Here is a 21,867-nt window from a genome sequence, read left to right on the forward strand (position 1 = left end):
CACACACTCACACACTCACACACTCACACACTCACACACTCACACACTCACACACTCACACACTCACACACTCACACACTCACACACTCACACACTCACACACTCACACACTCACACACTCACACACTCACACACTCACACACTCACACACTCACACACACACACACTCACACACACACACACACACACACACACACACTCACACTCTCACACTCTCACACTCACACACTCACACACTCACACACTCACACACACACACACACACACACACACACACACACACACACACACACACACACACACACACACACACACACACACACGTTCTACTCACCAAGGCTGCATTTATTTGATACAGTAAACATGTAAATAAATACTTAGAAAACATTTTAAATTGCAACAATATTTCAATGTGAATATGTTTTAATATGTTTAACTTTGGCATTGTAGTGTATAGAGTTGTCTACATGTCTAGCCTATTGTATTTACTATTATTCTTAGATCTTATTAATATTATATATTTTGACAGTGAACATACCATTTAAAAACTTAAATTGGCTGAATTGTGTCAAAGCGTATATGAGCACAACAAAGCAATTTCATAATTGATTTGATGGTACAAACCCAGGATTTTATCAAGAGCAATCTATCTGTCCATTGGTTTTCACACAGACAGCGGTCAGGGCATCATTTACTTCCAGTAAGAGTTGGCGATATCTGGCGACCGTTGGATAGTGATACGTCACGTGACACGGTTGAACGAACTGTAAACAACCGCAGGCAGATCCAAACAAACAGCCTTTAAAGAGCCGCAGTGCTCAAGCTCACTACAAACACAGGAGACATTTACACCTGGACAAATAACCCTCCGCAAAACTGATATAAATCTGATCTGCTGCTTCTACGGCGTGTGCAAACGCAATGGAGATAATTTCTATGATATTGCCAATATGGCAGTGTTGGAGACGGATTGCTATCGATGTCGAATGCACCATTTACACATGATCATTATCAGAAAACAACGAGATCAGTAAAAACACGTGAAGCGTAAACACCCCAAAAGACTTTCCCTAAAGACACGGGAAAAACACTCCTTATTGGCATCGAGAACCTTTAACATCCGTGGAATCTTTCCATTTCACAAAAGTTCTTTAGATTATTAAAATGTTCTTCACAATAAGAAATGTCTCTAATCACTGAAAGGTTATTTGGGGAAGCAGAAACGGCTCTTCTATGGCAAAACACCCTTTTGGATCCGTTGTTTTTAAGAGTGCATAAGCAGTGCTCTTGTTTAGAAATTATACTATTAAAGTTAAAGTAAATTATAGTTTAACTGTCCGTCATCTCTAAGAGCAACGAGAGACCCAAAAACAACCGATTCTGCTTAGTGGAGTCATGTCGTGTTCAAATAAACACATTTAGGGAGTTTGTGGGCCACATGACATCACAGTTTGGTTCATTTGGTTGATGTAAATTGTGAAAGCAAAGCCCACCTGACTTCTCTTGAACACTGGGCTTCGGCTCATATGAACTATTTCAAATAAATGCTGTTCTTTTGAACTTTGTTCATTAAAGAATCCTAAACAAAATGTTTTACACAACTAATTTCAACATTGATAATAATCATAAATGTTTGTATTAGAATGATTTGTGAAGGATCATGTGACACTGAAGACTGGAGTAACTGCTTAAAATTCAGCTTTGATCACAGGAATAAATTATTTACTATAGTGTTGTCGAAAATATCGATATTTCGATATGTATCAATACTGAAATATCTGAAACGATACCAATACTTCTCTCTACAGTATCGATACACCAAGACCAGCTGCGCTTTCTTGCTCTCCTCTCTGACCGACAGCGAGTTGACACGCACCCCCTTCCTCTCATTCACTGAGGATAAAAATGAGCTCCTTTTCCCAGCTTATTAATAGCGATCACTTACTGCTCTTGACTGATTAACTTGTGTAACTTTAATGGATTCATTTATTTTTTTACTATGAAGATTATCCAACGTTATTTTAAATGTGATTACTTGTTTTTTTTTTTAATTCAGTTTATTACCTGAATACTGTTAGACCAACCTGAAAAAATAAAGCACCCTAAGGGCCAAAGTGTCTATTTTATTTGTATCTTTATTCTATTGTATTTATTTGTGCTATTGTTAGTAATTTATTTATTTGTTCTTATTTTATTACTGTTTACTTGTCTTTTTAAATTAAATTTGCCATTTGAAATCAAGCTTCCTTGTGCTGTGTGTAAGCTATTGCAACAAAATTACCCAACTGTAAAAAAATATATTGAGTTAGCAAATATTTGTGAGATAATTGTAATGGTAATTGATCAATCTTTAAAGCTTTATCATATAAAGTGATATCTTCATAAGAAAATTGATTGCCTAGACTTTCAATAGGTAACTTATCGAAGTTAGACATTCCAGTGTCATGACAACACTACTTTACTATATATGCACATAGAAAACAGCTGTTATACACTGGAGTAATATTTCACAATATTACTGTTTTTTTTTGTATTTTTAATAAAATAAATGCAGCCTTGGTGAGCAGAAGAGACTTCTTCTAAAAAAACGTTTGAACGGCAGCGTATCTGTTGTTTTTGTATCAAGCAGGGATGTCACAGTACAAAAATTCCAGTAGTCGGTACCAATACCATCAAAATTTGATGGTACTCTGTACCAATTTCGGTACCACAGCTAAATGTTTTATTTATTAATTTTTTTATTTAACTTTTCTTTTTAAATTAAATGTATTAAGTTCATTATAAGTAAAAAATACATAAACATTTAAGGGCTGTATGCTGTTTAAAAGTAAACAATGTTTATAAAAAAAGATCAAGTGAAAAATAATCAACCATTTAGGCATAATTATTATTATTAGTAGAGACGTATTTTTACATAGAGAGACGTAGCTAAATCTACTGTAGGCTACAACAGTAGCCTGATATATGTCAATTTCTTCACGTTAAACAGAACTTTTATTTTGACAGGTTGCCGTGAAGACCTTTGAGTGTCTGTGTTCATATGACAGTTTTCCCAAATGAAACGGTAAATTCTCATGAAGTGATATGCGTTCGTGTCCTCATATAGTGACACAGAACATGCAGGAGTAATATTTCAATAGTATTTTGTCAGTTTAATATTAACAGACACTAGTATATATTGGGCTACAGTCTGGAGCCCTGCACTTAGATAAACACGAAAGTGACTGAACGCAGCTGCGGGTACCGAATACACCCGGGAATTGCGTAATACCGGTACTACAGAAATGCTGGGATTGTCACATTTTTATAATTTCAGTAACGACTTGGTACCGAAGTACCGGTACTTGTGACATCCCTACAGTGGTGTATTGATATGAGTCAGTAAATGATGTGGGATGCGAGACAATTTGGAAGAGATTCAGTGAAATTGAATTGAATACACCTAGCTTGGGCTGTAACAACTAATCTAAAAACAACTAATAATCAATAATTCATTATGGATTATTTTGGTTTGTGCACCATGTTTTTGTTGTTTAAAGGCACAATATGTAATTTTACGCTGCTAGTGGTCTCTTATTCAGAACAAAGGCGTCTCGTGACTCCTTGATTTGGCGGAGCTTTTATTCTTTCGCAGTCGATCGAGCACTTCCTGTGTATGTTGGGGAACGCAGCACTGTTTTATCATATTACACACATTTGAGTGTGTTACAGTTATGTTATAATGCTACTCTGTGCGTTCGCTCGGTGCTACTATGAGACACTTGTTCACACTGCCAGATTTAAACAAACTAACTGTGTTGAGCTGGAGAACAGTGATTCGTTTTCTGTCCATGAATAATACAAACAGTTGCTCACCTGTCTAATAAAACACATCATATATTAAAGCGTCTTTGGCATTTCCATTGTTTCTACAAAATATAACCGGAGGGTAACGTGGGTAATGATGTCATTGATAGGCGATGCACACACACGGTCCGTGTCCTGGTTAAAATCGAGGATTTCTCTGGATTTAAAGGGGTGATGAATTGAGAAATCAACTTTCCCTTGAGCTTTTGATATACAAGAGGTCATGGCAAATATAAGAATATCCTGTAAGTTTCAGAGCTGAAAACTTTCTTGTTAGTCAAAGAAAAAGCTTTTATAGACACCAGACCCAATAATAATAATAATAATAATAATAATAATAATAATAATAATAGAGCTGGTAGGATTGCTCTAGCCAGCAGCAATAAACATGCGGAGGATATCACGATATTGCGCTATTCCTGGTTGTGGAAGAACACAGTCGCTGCATAAGCTTCCCTCGGATCCTAATGTTAGGAATATGTGGTTGAACTTTATTTTTAATGAAGTTCCAGCTCACGTGGGGATTTGCAGACATATTGAGATTGAAAAACAATGGTGTGCCTTCTATATTGGACCCGACAGGAATGGTGCAGGACACTTATGTGAGTAAAACATGTTTTTTATACGTGATAGTATATTGCATTGTTACAGATCGTTTGATATGTGTACGATTGTGTACTGATTATGTGTAGAGAGACTTGTTGTAACGTTATGTGTGTGTCCGCGCGAGTGTGTATGTCTGTGTGTCTCCGCGCGAGTGTGAGTGTCTCCCCGCGCGAGTGTGTGTGTGCGTGTGTGTGTGTCTCCCCGCGCGAGTGTGTGTCTCCACGCGATTGTGTGTGTCTCCACGCGATTGTGTGTGTGTGTGTGTGTGTCTCCGTCTCCCCGTGCGCGTGTGTGTGTGTTAGAGAGATTTAGTGTTTGTTTGATATTTTGCAAGTTCTCTGAGCATTTCCCCTAGACGATTCCTGGGACAGACGGTAGCTGAAGCTCATTAAATATGCAAATATTATCCAATCCTAGCCGTGGGCGTTTACTTCCAAGTCTTCAGTTCGGCACGCCCATCAAATCCTAATGTTTCTCAGAGAGCCTCAAAACCAAGGCAGAAAATAGCCTATTACTTAATCATTATGATGTTTTTGAATGTAAAAAACACAAACGCCATAAGTTGACCTCAGATAACAGTATAAAAAAAATTAAAAAGCCAGTTCATGACCCCTTTAAACATTCTTGGAAACATTTGGGATAATGCAAGTACACAAGTCAAAATATATAACACTTTACTAGTAATTTTTTGATATTTTAATCAAAAAATCTTACATTATGTGCCTTTAACACACTTGAGAGGTATTTTTATGGTTATATTATCATCTTTAAATGTTGTGAATTCAAGTGTTGTTATTATTAAAGTTAAAATAAAATTTTGTAAAAACACTGATCCAGCATGAAGAGAGTCGCTCTTAAACTTCAGAGACAAACAGATCGAGCGCATGAATATCTCCAACAGATATTTGTTTTAATCTTGACCATATTGAACTGGAATCCTGCATGTAATGCATGCTCATGATATTTGTAGTAATTGTAACAGCATTATAACACATAATGCATGCAAGAGCTCGAACATCTACAGCGAACATAAATGACATTGAATGTTCGTTCATGTGATTTTGTTTGCCATGTATAATTTAGTGATGTGCACTATTTCTCTGCTTTCAAACGATTGACAAAGTTTGTTTTATGTAACATTCCTATTTTAAATCATATTTTCATTTTTTGGACATTTCAAATATCGATCCTCTACAAATTCAACCAAAAAGTAAAGGGGAAATTTGAAGATGACCAAAACCTCCTCTTCATTTTCCTTCTCTGAGTTTCTCTCGCTCACCCCGAGTGACTGGAAACACACACACATTTATGATAATATGAGAGTATATCGTTGGTAAAATGCATTAATATGTGGAGAACATTTTCAAGATATATCTTCAAGATATAGTTATGAGCCCAGTGCAGTCTGGGATATTTGGGTCAGTGATGTGTAAAAAGTCCACAGTTTTGAACAGCATGCAAATGCAAACATGGGAATTATGTATAATGACCAAAATATTAGATAAAGTCTCCATTGCTCTAATATATGCTGATTGGCCATCACTATCTAATGATTTAAGAAAAGTAGTAGATTTGCAAAAAGGTAAGAGTGTTCCAATTTTGCCTGTAAGTGTACATACACTGTAGATAAGAATCATAAAACAAGTGTGTAGGTACACATAGGCGTTAGTTGTTATCCTGATATTTTCTCATGAGAAGTTATGAAGTTTAGGTAGTTTCATATGAAACAACAGCTGGTGTGTCACCGGGTTACTATTGATTCCCATGGTTTATCTGTGAACACACGGGCTCTTGCCACAGAGAGACTATAACACCAGATTAAGAGTAAAGTAACTTGAGAAGAATCAGCTCACCTCTCTGACTCGAAGAACATCACGGCGGAGGATCTTCACACACAGCGACCATTGACACAGAACAAACAGCAGAACTACACGAGCGCTCAGCGACGGGCTGGACATGGCTGACAGATAAAAACATTCGGCGTTTGTTATGTATACATTCTCCAATAAAGCCAGTCCAGGCGCGTGAGAGGCAGAAGCGCGTGAGAGTAGAGTTGTGTAGAGTTGAGAGTGAGTGTGAGATCGCTGTGGGCGGACGGACAGGTTCTGGTGACGCAAATCACCGGAATTCCGGCGCCTCGTTCGCTTCAAAAGGTCACCGGCTTCCGCATTAATTAACATTCATTTACATGCATTTAGCTGATGACTTCTTTACCCAAAGCACATTCACACCCCTGAACTCCACTGCCTTCAACAGAGGCAAAACATAATCTATAGACAACAATAAAACACAATTACCTTGAGAATTTCTGTCATGATCATTTGATTGTGCATCAGAGACGGGATGAAGTGCACTATGGGATAGGGGACAATCAGTCAGAGCACTATATAGGGGATAGGGAATGATCAGACAGTGCACTATATAGGGGATAGGGAACAATCAGACAGTGCACTATATAGAGGATAGGGAACGATCAGACAGTGCACTATATAGAGGATAGGGAATGATCAGACAGTGCACTGTATAGAGGATAGGGAATGATAAGACAGTGCACTATATAGGGGATAGGGAGCGATCAGACAGTGCACTATATAGGGGATAGGGAATGATTAGACAGTGCACTATATAGGTGATAGGGAACGATCAGACAGTGCACTATATAGGGGATAGGGAGCAATCAGACAGTCACTATATAGGGGATATGGAATGATCAGACAGTGCACTATATAAGGGATAGGAAACGATTCAGATAGTGCACTATATAGGGGACATGAAACAATCAGACAGTGCCATTTCAGAGCAACGCTTCGACCGAGAAATAATATCAAGAGACCGTTTTAGAGGCACAATATTGGATTAAAATATTCAAAAATATTCAGTCTGCGCAGTAGTGACCTCGGGTCCGGAGTCTGCACAGTAGTGACCTCGGGACCGGAGTCTGCGCAGTAGTGACCTCGGGTCCGGAGTCTGCGCAGTAGTGACCTCGGGACCGGAGTCTGTGCAGTAGTGACCTCGGGACCGGAGTCTGCACAGTAGTGACCTCGGGACCGGAGTCTGTGCAGTAGTGACCTCGGGACCGGAGTCTGTGCAGTAGTGACCTCGGGACCGGAGTCTGTGCAGTAGTGACCTCGGGACCGGAGTCTGCGCAGTAGTGACCTCGGGACCGGAGTCTGTGCCGTAGTGACCTCAGGACCGGAGTCTGTGCAGTAGTGACCTCAGGACCGGAGTCTGCGCAGTAGTGACCTCAGGACCGGAGTCTGTGCAGTAGTGACCTCAGGACCGGAGTCTGTGCAGTAGTGACCTCGGGACCGGAGTCTGTGCAGTAGTGACCTCAGGACCGGAGTCTGCGCAGTAGTGACCTCGGGACCGGAGTCTGCGCAGTAGTGACCTCGGGACCGGAGTCTGCGCAGTAGTGACCTCAGGACCGGAGTCTGCGCAGTAGTGACCTCGGGACCGGAGTCTGCGCAGTAGTGACCTCGGGACCGGAGTCTGCGCATTAGTGACCAAGGAGGAAGTAGAAGCGCGATATCAAAAGCCCACCCACACTCTCGCAGATGCAGAACAATTCATTATGTTGGTGTCAAATAATCAGTTATAGAAATGTAGAAATTAAAGCTAAAGCTCCAATCTCCTCCCGAAATCGAGTGAAGCGAGGGTCTGTCCATATAAACTTCCCTCATCCACTTCACGAAGTCGAGCGCAACTTCAAAACGTCGGCAGGGATTCCCCCAAGGGGAAGTGCTTAGGGAAGTTCGCAAGTGCGTGTCTAAAAGTGGAGTGGAACGCAGCCCAGATACACTGTAAAGAGTGTGTCACATGTCTGTTGGTGTTTGGACTTTCTGTTTGTATTCTGATTTATTAATTTACTCCTTTGTACAGTTTCCCGTCACTCCTTTGTTACCATGGTTACCTTCATTCTGTTCAACTGTGTTTGCTCGTTACCTTGTTTGTGTTCCTATACAAGTTCTTCCTTTTCAGTCACTGCTGTTGCTGCCTGATTGTCTGTTTGCTAGAAATACTATTAAATCTGTAATTTTGGATTTATTATTTTCATCTGCCTTCCTGCAACCAATATGACAGAGTGGTGATCTGCAACTGTTGCCTTAAAGAGCTGTTTTTACTGGATTTAACCCATAAAAAATTAAGTTTGTTGGTATAAATTAATGTATTTAGGTTGATTCAGCAATATTAAATCATATTTTTGACCAGTTAATTTAGACGTTATTTTTAGGATACCACGTTCCAATGTCATTGGAAAATATTCCTAATATTGTGTTGGTCCCCCTTTTGCAGTCAAAACAGCCCTGACCCGTCAAGGCATGGACTCCACTAGACCCCTGAAGGTGTGCTGTGGTATCTGGCACCAAGATGTTAGCAGCAGATCCTTTAAGTCCTGTAAGTTGCGAGGTGGGGCCTCCATGGATCGGACTTGTTTGTTCAGCACATCCCACAGATGCTCGATTGGACTGAGATCTGGGGACTTGAGGCCAAGTCAACACCTCAAACTCGTGCTCCTCAAACCATTCCTGAACCATTTTTGCTTTGTGGCAGGCACATTATCTGCTGAAAGAGCCACAGCCACCAGGGAATACCGTTTCCATGAAAGGGTGTACATGGTCTGCAACAATGCTTAGGTAGGTGGTATGTGTCAAAGTAACATCCACATGGATGGCGGGACCCAAGGTTTGAGCTCAAATCCTTACTCTTGCCCATTTTTCCTGCTTCTAACACATCAACTTTGAATACAAAATGTTCACTTGCTGCCTAATATATCGCACCCACTAACAGGCGCCGTGATGAAGAGATCATCAGTGTTATTCACTTCACCTGTCAGTGCTGCATTTATAAGAGATAGGCTATATAAGGGACGTATCAATGCATATGCCTGATGTTTGTGCAGGAGTGTGTTGATCGGAAAGACTTTGAAGACGTGACAGTCAGCAGTTCTGCAGGTAAAGCGCTGAACTTCAAAGCCGCGTTCGACAGGAAAAGAGCCATGCTGCAAGAGCAAGGTTTCCTGCAGGTTATCTTAAGATCTTTCTGAGGTGAACACAGCCGCTGTATCACTCGTTTACACTATACTGTATGTATATACATATATGAGAACTGCAACAAAAACACAGATAACAGACCAGCGTGTCGATTATCTCACCACAACTACGATGTGAAAAATTCTACTGTATGTATGTAATCTTGGTTAGACCATTAGATTTTATCACTAACTTCTATAAAATATCATACATTAAGTCTGTTATCCTTCCTATTTGTATATTTGCTTTTGCCTGAGGGAATGAGGGAACAAGCTGGTGTAGCTACTATATCGTTCAAAAGTCTGAGCTAAGACTTTATGTATTTCTTTGATCAAACATGACAGTGAATGAAAAATCATGCTAGATATGTGCTAGAAACACGCTAAAAATGCAACTACAAAATCGCTGTTTTTACAGTCAAATAAATTATAAATTGAGTCTTTTTTAATGCACTAGTTACACAAAAAAATTCAGTATCGAACTGAATATACACTTACCTAAAGGATTATTAGGAACACCTGTTCAATTTCTCATTAATGCAATTATCTAATCAAACAATAGGGGTGTGGTCTTGGTCAAGACAATCTCCTGAACTCCAAACTGAATGTCAGAATGGGAAAGAAAGGTGATTAAGCAATTTTGAGCGTGGCATGGTTGTTGGTGCCAGACGGGCCGGTCTGAGTATTTCACAATCTGCTCAGTTACTGGGATTTTCACGCACAACCATTTCTAGGGTTTACAAAGAATGGTGTGAAAAGGGAAAAACATCCAGTATGCGGCAGTCCTGTGGGCGAAAATGCCTTGTTGATGCTAGAGGTCAGAGGAGAATGGGCCGACTGATTCAAGCTGATAGAAGAGCAACTTTGACTGAAATAACCACTCGTTACAACCGAGGTATGCAGCAAAGCATTTGTGAAGCCACAACACGCACAACCTTGAGGCGGATGGACTACAACAGCAGAAGACCCCACCGGGTACCACTCATCTCCACTACAAATAGGAAAAAGAGGCAGTTGAAGACTGGAAAAATGTTGTCTGGTCTGATGAGTCTCGATTTCTGTTGAGACATTCAGATGGTAGAGTCAGAATTTGGCGTAAACAGAATGAGAACATGGATCCATCATGCCTTGTTACCACTGTGCAGGCTGGTGGTGGTGGTGTAATGGTGTGGGGGATGTTTTCTTGGCATACTTTAGGCCCCTTAGTGCCAATTGGGCATCGTTTAAATGCCACGGCCTACCTGAGCATTGTTTCTGACCATGTCCATCCCTTTATGACCACCATGTGCCCATCCTCTGATGGCTACTTCCAGCAGGATAATGCACCATGTCACAAAGCTCCAATCATTTCAAATTGGTTTCTTGAACATGACAATGCGTTCACTGTACTAAAATGGCCCCCACAGTCACCAGATCTCAAGCCAATAGAGCATCTTTGGGATGTGGTGGAACGGGAGCTTCGTGCCCTGGATGTGCATCCCACAAATCTCCATCAACTGCAAGATGCTATCCTATCAATATGGGCCAACATTTTTAAAGAATGCTTTCAAGCACCTTGTTGAATCAATGCCACGTAGAATTAAGGCAGTTCTGAAGGCGAAAGGGGGTCAAACACAGTATTAGTATGGTGTTCCTAATAATCCTTTAGGTGAGTGTATACTAGCCCAGAAATCTAGACGCACCCTAGCGGCAGAAAATCTATTTTGCCGCGAGTGTAGTCTAGCAACTCTCGGTAGACCTGAGAGCTGGAAAAACCAAACTCTGGTCAGGCCAATCACAGCGTATGTAGAGTCGGTGGGCGGGCTTAACATAATGACGGCACGTCACGGCAGAGTTGCTAACGTTCTGTGTGTTACTCGTAAACAAAGAAGCTGACGAACAGCAGTCTTTTGAATCGAATTTGGCCGCGACTCTGGAAGACTTGGAGTTAAGCTTTTCTTTGAGAAAAGAACGGCACTGAAGTCATTCCATAAGAAAAGAAGATATGTTCGAAGTTTTGCCTACCGGATACGGCGAAAGTCTATCAACTAACGTTAGCTCGGCTTCACCTTCTTCTTTGCTCTGGTTGGTTGTGGCGCTTATGGCGCTATCAAATTGCGTGCAGAGGGAATTTGAAAGACAACCGTTTATCCCGCCCCTCGGATTGAGCCCTGTCAATGGTGAGTTTCCAGACCCAACATCTTGATGTGGGTCTGGCTTGTCAGGCTAAATATATATACAGTACTTAACTCAAACTCAAACTCACACACACACACACACACACACACACACACACACACACACACACACACACACACACACACACACACACACACACACACACACACACACAGTAAACCCGAATAAGTTGGGCTAACTCAAAAAGTGTGAGGTAATCAGTTACATACATCAGTCAAATATTTTGAGTTATGATTTTCCCATTTTTAAGTAAGCAGAATGAATTTGTAGTACTCATGCATGTTAATTACTCCTAAATTTAAGTACTGAGTTAACTAACTCATACATTTTGAATGCAATTAATATCCTTTTTTTAGTTCTTGCAAATGAAATTAGTTATTTACTTCACTGTAAACCATAAGTTGTCAGAACTCAAAGTTAAATGAGAGTTTTTTTAAGTTAAGAAACTGATAGATTTTTTATTTTGTACTCATCTATATTTGAGTACACTAATTTATACATTTAACTTAAAATGATCAGGTTATCTCAACATAAATATTTTGCTAGCTATAACAAACTAATTCAGAAAATACCAACTTGCTAATTTGCTAACATGTTAACAATAGCATGGGATTTAGAATATTCTTCTAAATCACTATAACAAAACATGAATCACTACTAAATCTCCCTTTCCATTAATCTTGCAGAAAAAAAAAATTATATAACACTTAATTTGAGCATTTACTCTCCCTTTATGCTGCGTTCACACCAAACACGAATAGAGCGTCAAAATCGCGTCTACCGTGTCTAGTTTGACGGGTGAACATTTTGAATCCATTCGCGCGTCCACAGTGAATTGGACGCGCGTATAAATTGAGCGTTTGAAGCGAAATAGGCACGTGTTCAAGGCGCTCCAGGAGAAATATGTCATAAAACACCACTCTGCCTCTTTTCATTTTCATTAAAAATATATATTAAACATTAATAGTCACACAAATGTGGTCCAGGCGACTCCTACATTATCTTCACTGCATGTGTATTTAAATATCCTTAAAAACTCCTCTTTGCCCTCAGTCAAAACGATTTGGCAGACAGCAAATTATAGATTCATGACACCAAAGATCGCCCGTTAGATCCACACAAGATGCACCACTACAGGACATCAGAGCCAGCGGCAAACGGCAGAAGGACTGGCCGAGGAAAGGCTGCTCTCGCCAGGGTTAATGAGTGTTGAGCGCCCGGTGATCGCCTGGATCTCACAACTCCAAAAACACAAGATTATTTTTTTAAATAGGCGCTCTCTTTATAAATAAACCACAGATTTAAGCTTTAAACAACTACATTCTCACCTGAAAAAGTCTTAAAACTACATTTTGTGACACAATAGTAGTATTTTGAAATTATGCAGGGTTTCTCATCACGTCACTTTACAACGTGACAGCAGCGAGCAGGCTCCTGATTGTTTAACGCGTTGCGAATTGACGCCAAAGTTCAGATTTTTCAACTCGGGCGTCAGACGCGAATTCGCTTCAAACGCATGAATGCACAAAAAGCATCACTCGCGCATAACACGCATATCGCGCAAGACGCTCAATTCGTGTCCGACGCGCGAATGAGGCGGAATTGCGTCCATCTCGCAGGACCTCCAGACGCGCGTCAGCACGCCTTTCCATTGACTTAATATTGAAATCACTCGCTCCTGACGCTCTATTCGCGTTTGGTGTGAACGCAGCATTAGAGTGCCATGGGCAAAGCATGCTGGGAAATATAAATCCCAGCTCAGTTTCGGTTAAGCTTAAGTTCGTCTAAATGAAAGGAAATGAGTTCATAAAACTCAAAACAATGAAACAGTTCAGATGACTTGAATTATGTCAGTGCTGTGAACTCAAAAGAAAAATACTCATAACACTTCATTTAAGTTGGTCCTACTCAAACCAATTAAGTATTTAGAGTGTTAGGGTTTACAGCGTGTACTTGTCATTGTGTGTATGAATTGCCTTTATAAATAAATGAATAGTTAACCACAATTATGACAACATAATACTTATCTATTCATTGTTACACCTTTAGAAAGTACAATGCAACAACCAGTTTCAGATGGAACATGTCTGAAAATATTATAATGCATTTTTAACTTTGGTTGCAATTATTTATGAAAATACATAATGCATTATAACGTACATTATGAATACCTTTACATAAAGGCTTTAAGTGAAGTGTTACCAAAAAGGGTTAGGCCTACATCAGTGTCCTAAACATGTATGCATATTCTTTCCTCAATGAGCCAGCGCATGCCTATAGAAGTGTGCAAACGTGCGTTTAATAACTCAAACAGCAGGGAGAATTTGTCAGGATATCATTCACACAAGCCTCGTTCTGTTTGAGACGACACCTAGATAACATTACACAGATCATCTCACATCGACACAAGAGAACGAGAATTACGCTCTCTTTCTGTGTGAAACTTTGCATTAGCTGAAGGAAACTGCAGTGTTTGTGAAAGTACGTACATTTTGTGCGTAAATCAAACGCTATCTTGTTTTGTTCCCAGATATCCAAGTCGACAGCTGATGCTCGTGTTTCAACGCGGCGCCTGAGGGTGTGTGAGGTTTCTGAGAACAATAGGTGGGAAGGACAATAACCTGTCTTACAGGTGTGCGTGTCAAAAACGAGTTCTGCTTCGTCTCCTGCATTTATTTCTCTGTCACTGCTGTTATTAACGGTTCTAACAGGACGCTAGCATTGCTAACACTATTGTTCAAATTAGTAAACAAACCCCCAATCCGGGAGTATTGGTGTGTAACTCGTGTGTTGCTAACCCTCTGGATCTGATCGGTTGTTTTTGACTGAAACGGTTTATATTTATATTTTTTATTATTATTTACTTTATCGGAACGGTACAAAACTTGGTAAAGGTTTCGGCGTTCGTTGTGTGAACACAAAAAAAATAATCAGACATGATTCGAAAAGATTACATGAGCCTGAAAAAAACATTCAAACTTGTATCGTTTGCATTGGAAATTAAAGGGAGACGAATTTCATCTACTAGTCTGCACCCAAACAAAATCTGACTGAAAGCACATTATTGGAGATATCAACCTCAGATTTGGAACACAACTTGTTTAGATTTATGACTTCGTACTTACTCACAGTTTTAGATTAAAATGTGTTTTGAAAAAAAAAAAAACTATAGATTTCATATAAAAATGGAAAATGGTATTTTTGTTCTTTTTTCAGGTTTTTCAAGTCCAAACTTAAGTCTGTGCGCCAAAGAATTCAAGATTTATGACCGTTTAAATTGGAAATTTAATTTTTATATTTTAGATGGCACATGTCAAAGTAACATCCGCATGGATGGCAGGACCCAAGGTTTGAGCTACAGTAGCTTGTCTGTTCGATTCAAGCCTTCGCTCCCCACGTGCATCAATGAGCCTTGGCCCTGTCTTCATCAATGAGCCATGACCCTGTCTTCTGTTCACCAGTTCCTTCCTTGGAGCACTTTTGATAGATACTGACCGCTCAAATCCTTACTCTTGCCTATTTTTCCTGCTTCTAACACATCAACTTTGAGAACAAAATGTTCACTTGCTGCCTAATATATCCCACCCACTAACAGTTGCCGTGAAGAGATAATCAGTGTTTTTCACTTCACCGGTCATAATGTTATGCCTGATCGGTGTACAGACTCGTTGATTCTTCAAAACACAACAACAAAGAAACAGATGTACAAAACTCAAACCTTTTTTTATTAAAGTCTATCGCATGTATTATTTATATATATATAAAAGATCTACAGTGACAGAACTGGCACATGATCAGACAACAGTTAGTCATGGACTCTTTCATTCATTCATTCGTTCTCAAAGAAAACACAGAGCACAAGAGATTTACACAACAAACACCGACAGATTCACCATTTCACGAGCTGAGGGTGTGCGGGGACTTCATGGGAAGATCAGGGGCGTTTGGAAGAACGAATAAATACATCACCACATTTGACTTTTCTGCATCCTCTCCATAAATGCGTAGCATGCTCTTCATGTCAGCCTCGGTTACCAACATTTACGTGGATTCTCCACAGCAGATCACAGTTCAGGTGTGCTAAATTCACTGCAAAAAATTGTGTTCCTCCGCTTGTTTTCTTGTACAAATTTCAAAACACTCTTAAATATAATAAGTCTTGTTTTCTGAAAAAGGTGTCAACATTTAAGGGAGTTTATACATAAAACAAAATCAAATCTGGCAGATATTTGTCCTTATCTTAACCATAAACTCACTTCGTCAAAACAAGATTCAATATCTTCAGTCATTTCGCTTCTCCGGTAAATGTTTAGATATTTGTGCTGGAAAACGAGAGCGAAACGCTGAGGAAGAACATCTTTTTTTGCAGTGCTTGGGGTTGCGGTTTCATGTGCATTTTCGAATCGTGATTTTTTTTGTCTGAGAAAAAGTGTTTTGATCAAATCTTCAATACTGGCTGTAGTGTGTGAGGTAAATGGACTGTGTATCTATGACTGCATACAGCCACATCTAACATGAAACACTCATCCTGATGACACGTGAAGCACTTTAGCACCAGAGTAGAGAATTAGAGTGTGTGAGTCGTGACCCGTGTGTGTTCAGTCGCTGTCGCTGGTGTCGCTGCTGGGGTCGCCCTGGACTTTGTTGCGGTGCTGCATGGCGCGGTGATACGCCACCTGAACCGACTTCCTGATGTTCGACTTTCTGCCTTCCAGCATCTTCTCTTTGTCCAGGTCCTGATTGACGCCCAGAGGAACCAGTTTGGAGCGCGGCAGCCATTGCCTACACACACACACACAAACACACACACACACATTTAGTGCCTTGTATAACATTCTGTTTTCTCAAATTCAGCATATTCATGCTCATTTCCTCTGGCCTATTTCTCTCTGTTCGCCTGCAGCGGATGTTCGGAGATGCTGACAGAGTTCAAGTCTCTCATGAGAAGGTCAGAGCAGATCAACATCAACGATCATTATAGAGCATCACTTGATGACAAAGCGCATTAAGAGTTTTTGCACTGTTTAAAATGAAAATTGAACCCATTAACCCCTGCGTACATCAACCATGACGATTTCAGGAAATGGCGGTGCTACAGTAATGATTGTGTGACCATGAAGAACAATGACCATTCATTAGAAACATTACAGTAATGGGAATGAGACAGCCAGGGACCTTGATCCAATGACCCTATACTCAGTTTTGATTTTGTAAATATTTTTTTTCTAAAGAAAGCCAAAATATTAAATGTCTCAGATTTATATTGACTGAGTAATCCAATCTTCAATCGTCAAAACAACAATTTTCATCTGAGATTTGAAGCCAAATTACAGGGGTGTAAAAATGACTTTCGAAAGATGGCAGCATCATTCTTTTATTTTCACACAGAGATTGGTAGGTCTATTAGTGAAATCTGTTGACTTAGCATTCTGTGTTTCATTATATGCCAACGGTGACCGTTCAAAAATGGGGAAAAAGCTATTTTAACTATTTTTTAATTTTAACACCCCATAATTTGGCTCCAAATCTCAGGTGAAAAATTTCATTTTGATCCTCCTCTACAACAATTTACAACAGTGGATTACTCAGTAAAAATACAATCAATCACATTTAATATTTTGGCTTTCGTCACTATTTATGTTGTCTTTGTACAGAAAAAATATTAACAAAATAAAAAAATGTACGTTTCTGAAATTTGGTTGATTAGACACGGAATGAGAGTAATTATAGCAAAATGCGTTTAGTTGTAAAATATATGAGAATGATGTAATGCAAATGTAAGAATAAACTAACACTTTACAATAAGCTCCCATTAGTTAAAGAATTAATTAACATTTACAAAGAGCAAAAAATGCATTAATCTGTGTAAACGTTGTTTAATAAAAAATACAGTTGTTGATTGATAGTTAATAAATGCTTAGTGTATTAACTAATGCTAATAAATGGAGCTTTACTGTAAAGCGTTACTGAACAAACATGTGACCCTCGCTGATGTAAGTCACGAGCAGATTCAAAAAATCAAAGAGACCAAGAACACATCTGTCACAACCCACACGTCTAACTGTGGAAAATTACCAACTGAGGTTTCTACACAACTCTAAACGCATGTGTGGAAGATTCCTCACATCATCAACATGAAAACATGAGGACCGAAAACACAGTTTCCTCTCTCACAGGAACAAAATATATTTTAATAAAACACAGTTACTTCAATTCAATCCCTTACGGAACTGAAGCAAACAAAAAGAGCAAATATTTGCAATGTATTTTATATAGAGTACCATTCAAAAGTGAGGGGTCGGTCAGACTTTTTAATGTATAATTAGTCTCATCTAATACAGTCAAATTGTGAAATATTATTGCAATGTAAAATAACTGTTTTCTATGAGAATATGTGACCCTGGAGCACAAAACCAGTCATAAGTCGCACGGGTATATGTGTGGCAATTCATAGTCACGTGACTGTCGCGGAGCCCTGGAGGGCAAAACAGCCATAGAACTGCAGCGCAAGCCTGTCAAATTTCCATCTTAAAAACAAAAAAATTTGAAGAAGATGCAAGTTTTGGCCACTTGTAATACATATACAGCACCTGCTGCAGTATTTCAATCACTAAAAACAGAGGGACGTTTTTAAAACACTTATAGGGTGAGTTGCACTAATAAGGATTAAATAAAGCAAAGTTTAACGCTAATCAAAGATTTGTTGATCTGGGTTTCATTTTAAATCGAGTTGTGTTACACCACTTAATTTTAAACACAGATTAACCATGAAGAAAGACCGTTAGAATTAAAGGGCTGATCAGGATGAACCGACGCCAGGCTAAAGAATTCTTATTAGTGCAACCCACCCTTATGCTGCGTTCACACCAAACGCGAATAGAGCGTCAAAATCGCATCTACCGCGTCTAGTTTGACGCGTGAATTTTGAATCCATCCGTGCGTAGAAATCGAGCGTTTGAAGCGAAATAGACGCGTATTCAAGGCGCTCCAGGAGAAATATGTCATGAAACACCACTCTGCCTCTTTTAATTTTCATTAAAAATATATATTAAACATTAATAACCACACAAATGTGGTCCAGGCGACTCCTACATTATCTTCACTGCATGTGTATTTAAATATCCTTAAAAAATAAAGTTATGAAACTTCTCTTTGCCCTCAGTCAAAAGGATTTGGCAGAAAACAAACGATAGATTCATCACACCAAAGATCGCCCGTTAGATCTACACAAGATGCACCACTACAGGACATCAGAGCCAGCGGCAAACGGCAGAAGGACTGGCTGAGGAAAGGCTGCTCTCGCCGGGGTTAATGAGTGGTGAGTGCCCGGTGATTGCCTGGAACTCCAAAAACACAAGATCATTTTTTTTAAATAGGCGCTCTCTTTATAAATAAACCACAGATTTAAGCTTTAAACAACTACATTCTCACCTGAAAAAGTCTTAAAACTACATTTTGTGACACAATAGTAGTATTTTTAAATTATGCAGGGTTTCTCATTATGTCACTTTACCACGTGACCGCAGCAAGCAGGCTCCTGATTGGTTAAAGCGGCGCGAATTGACGCCAAAGTTCAATTTTTTTAACTCGGGCGTCAGACGCAAATTCGCTTCAAACTCGTGAATGCACAAAAGCACCATTTGAACTTGGGACATGTGGTCTTCACCTCACAGCCGATGGAAAAGAATCGGGATAGGAAAGCAATTATTAACGTTACTGTAGTATGAAGCAGAGCAGGACCGTGTTGTGGAGCTGAGCAAGGCAGCTGGAGCGATTGTTAATAAGATGAACGCAACACACGCCTCGCGAGCAGCTGGACTTTTAGTATGCCACAGTCGCCGGCGCCATATCCGCTTTTCCGGTCATGAGTATGAGGTAACGCAGCTCTGTTTATCATATTAGATACATTTGAGTGTGTTGAAAAGGATGTTATGACGTTACTCTGTGCGTTCCCTCGGCGGCTGCTATGACTTGCACACTGCAGTGAGAATAAACCGAGGGCAATTGACAGACGACTCCCTCACACGTCCCGGTTCCTTGGTTAAAATTTCTCACGATTTACAAATAGTTGGAAAAATGTTACATAGTGCACCTTTAAAAGATGAAATTCAGTTTACACCTTTTTGACGGTGCATACTATATCGGCGAGTAGATGAGCCAAGAATATGAATGCAACACGTTTTCTTTATAATGGTTTTCAATGGGAAAAACAATTAATGAGAAACCTTGTGTTGCATTAATATTCTGTGTTCATTTTCTTGCCTGTACAAAGTATGCAACAACAATAAGGTGTATATTGAATTTGGTCTTTTAATATCACCGTCTTACTACAATCCTGGTAAAAAATGACTGGCAGGGAAGGGAGGAAAGCCTTGTTTTGCCCTCGAGGTGGGCGTTCCTATAATGGTGTGACGTCACGTGAAATGAATAGCCAACAATACATTGTATGGGTCAAAATTATCCCGTTTTCTTTTATGCCAAAAATCATCAGGATATTAAGTAAAGATCATGTTCAATGAAGATTTTTTGTAAATTTCCTACTGTAAATATATCAAATCCTGTCCTAACAAACAACACATCAATGGAAATATTATTTATTCAGCTTTTGTATGATGTATAAATCTCAATCAAAAAATGTACTCGTATGACTGGTTTTGTGGTCCAGGGTCACATTTAGTAAAGTGTCATTTATTCCCGTGATCAAAGCTGAATTTTCAGCATCATTACTCCAGTCTTCAGTGTCACATGATCCTTCAGAAATCATTCTAATATGAGGATTTGATGCTCAAGAAACATTAATGATTATTATCAATGTTGAAAACAGTTTTATTTTCCAGGATTCTTTGATGAAAAGAAAGTTCAAAAGAACAGCATTTATTTGAAATAGAATCTTCGGTCAGTTTTGATCAATTTAATGCGTCCTTGCTGAATAAAAGTATTAATATTTTGCCCCCCAAAAATCTAATCTTACTGTCCCCCAGACTTTAGGTGACTGTTAAATGTATGATCGTGTCTGTCAGACGCACACCTCTAAGCAAAGACAGCAGCACAGTTGTAGTCTCTGTCCTATGAAAGCACAAAAGCATGAGGAAGAACATGAGCGTGTGACTAACCAGGTCCTCTTGTTGTCGAAGAAGAGCACGAGGAAGAGATGTTCCCGCGCCTCCTGCGTCATCTGCTCTCCCAGCTTCAGCACCTCCAGAGGCGGGACTGGGATCGGGACGCCCCGGTGGAACACGCCCTCTCGAGGCATTTTGGGATCAATGATCTGAGGGAAGGATATGACACGTCTCAACTTGAGAAAAGTGGAGTGGCGCCACCCTCTGCTGGACACACATAGCAACAGCACCTTCTGTTCAACCATCAGTCATGCATTTAATTTAACTTTGGTGTTTCTTTCCCATGTGTTCAAGAGAACAAAATCATCACTTCCTGGGAAACCGATTGATAAAAGTTGTAATTTATTGAACCATGCTTGAGACTTTTGAGATTTGGCTCAAAAATTTAAAAAAAATATATAAAGACAAAGCAGTTTTTTTTTAATCAACAGGTCCATGTAAGACAAAGAAATGTTTAACCATTTACTGCATTTGCATAAATGATGACAATACTAATATTCTTTTTTATCTTGTGTGACAGTGAAAATGCTATGTCACGTCAACAACCCAAATGTGTTTCCAACGCACTTTATGCGCATGTCTTCTTATCTAATAAAAACATTTATATATTTTTTTTATAATTAATGCGCATCTTGTCGTTTCCATCCAGCACTTTTTTATGTAATATCCCCAAATTTCAATAAATGGTGGATGGAAACAAATGGTGTTTGAGGTGAAGGAGGGACGAAAGGGACGTGTTTTGTTGTAAGTCACAGAAACTACATACTTCACCTTTAATGCTTCAAAAAGCTTGATGTTCTTTCTGCAAAACAATTTCTTCCTTCTGCCTTTTTGGTTTTGGGATCAAATATAACCCAATAACCCATGTTTTGGGCATGTTTCACATACAGTGCAAATGAAAATGTAGTGAAGTCTGTGTTAGGTGTGACGCTCACCAGAGCGGGGTATGATGGGTATCCTCTGCACTTAGCCCACACCAGATCGAGAGCGTCCAGAGAACTGTAGTCATCTGAACTCATCCAGCATCCCGATCGGCTCCTGCTCCGAACCACTGCGCACACACACACAGGTCAGACCATGAACGGCGCA

At 39.6% G+C, this 21,867-nt stretch overlaps 2 protein-coding genes across 4 annotated transcripts in view; both read right to left on the reverse strand.

Moving 5' to 3' along the window:
• Positions 1–21,867, reverse strand: part of LOC307132267 (interleukin-17 receptor E) — a 517,506-nt gene that overhangs the window by 27,659 nt on the left and 467,980 nt on the right. The window contains exon 1 of one of the 2 annotated variants that reach the window (XM_079826446.1): positions 6,306–6,488. The exons of the other annotated variant lie outside the window; for it this stretch is intronic. Within the exon in view, the coding sequence (XP_079682572.1) occupies positions 6,306–6,410 (105 nt within the window). The 5' untranslated portion in view covers positions 6,411–6,488. Of the gene's footprint in view, positions 1–6,305; positions 6,489–21,867 lie in introns of those variants that run through there. 2 annotated transcript variants of the gene reach the window in all.
• Positions 15,364–21,867, reverse strand: part of brpf1 (bromodomain and PHD finger containing, 1) — a 37,344-nt gene continuing 30,840 nt past the window's right edge. For both annotated transcript variants that reach the window (XM_079826438.1, XM_079826437.1), the window contains exons 14-16: positions 21,714–21,829; positions 20,773–20,927; positions 15,364–16,441 (exon numbers count right to left, since the gene is read on the reverse strand). In XM_079826438.1, the coding sequence (XP_079682564.1) occupies positions 16,258–16,441; positions 20,773–20,927; positions 21,714–21,829 (455 nt within the window). In that variant the 3' untranslated portion in view covers positions 15,364–16,257. The remainder of the gene's footprint in view (positions 16,442–20,772; positions 20,928–21,713; positions 21,830–21,867) is intronic.

The sequence above is a fragment of the Gobio gobio genome, assembly GCF_949357685.1.
Source record: "Gobio gobio genome assembly, chromosome: 10".
Lineage (NCBI taxonomy): Eukaryota > Metazoa > Chordata > Actinopteri > Cypriniformes > Gobionidae > Gobio > Gobio gobio.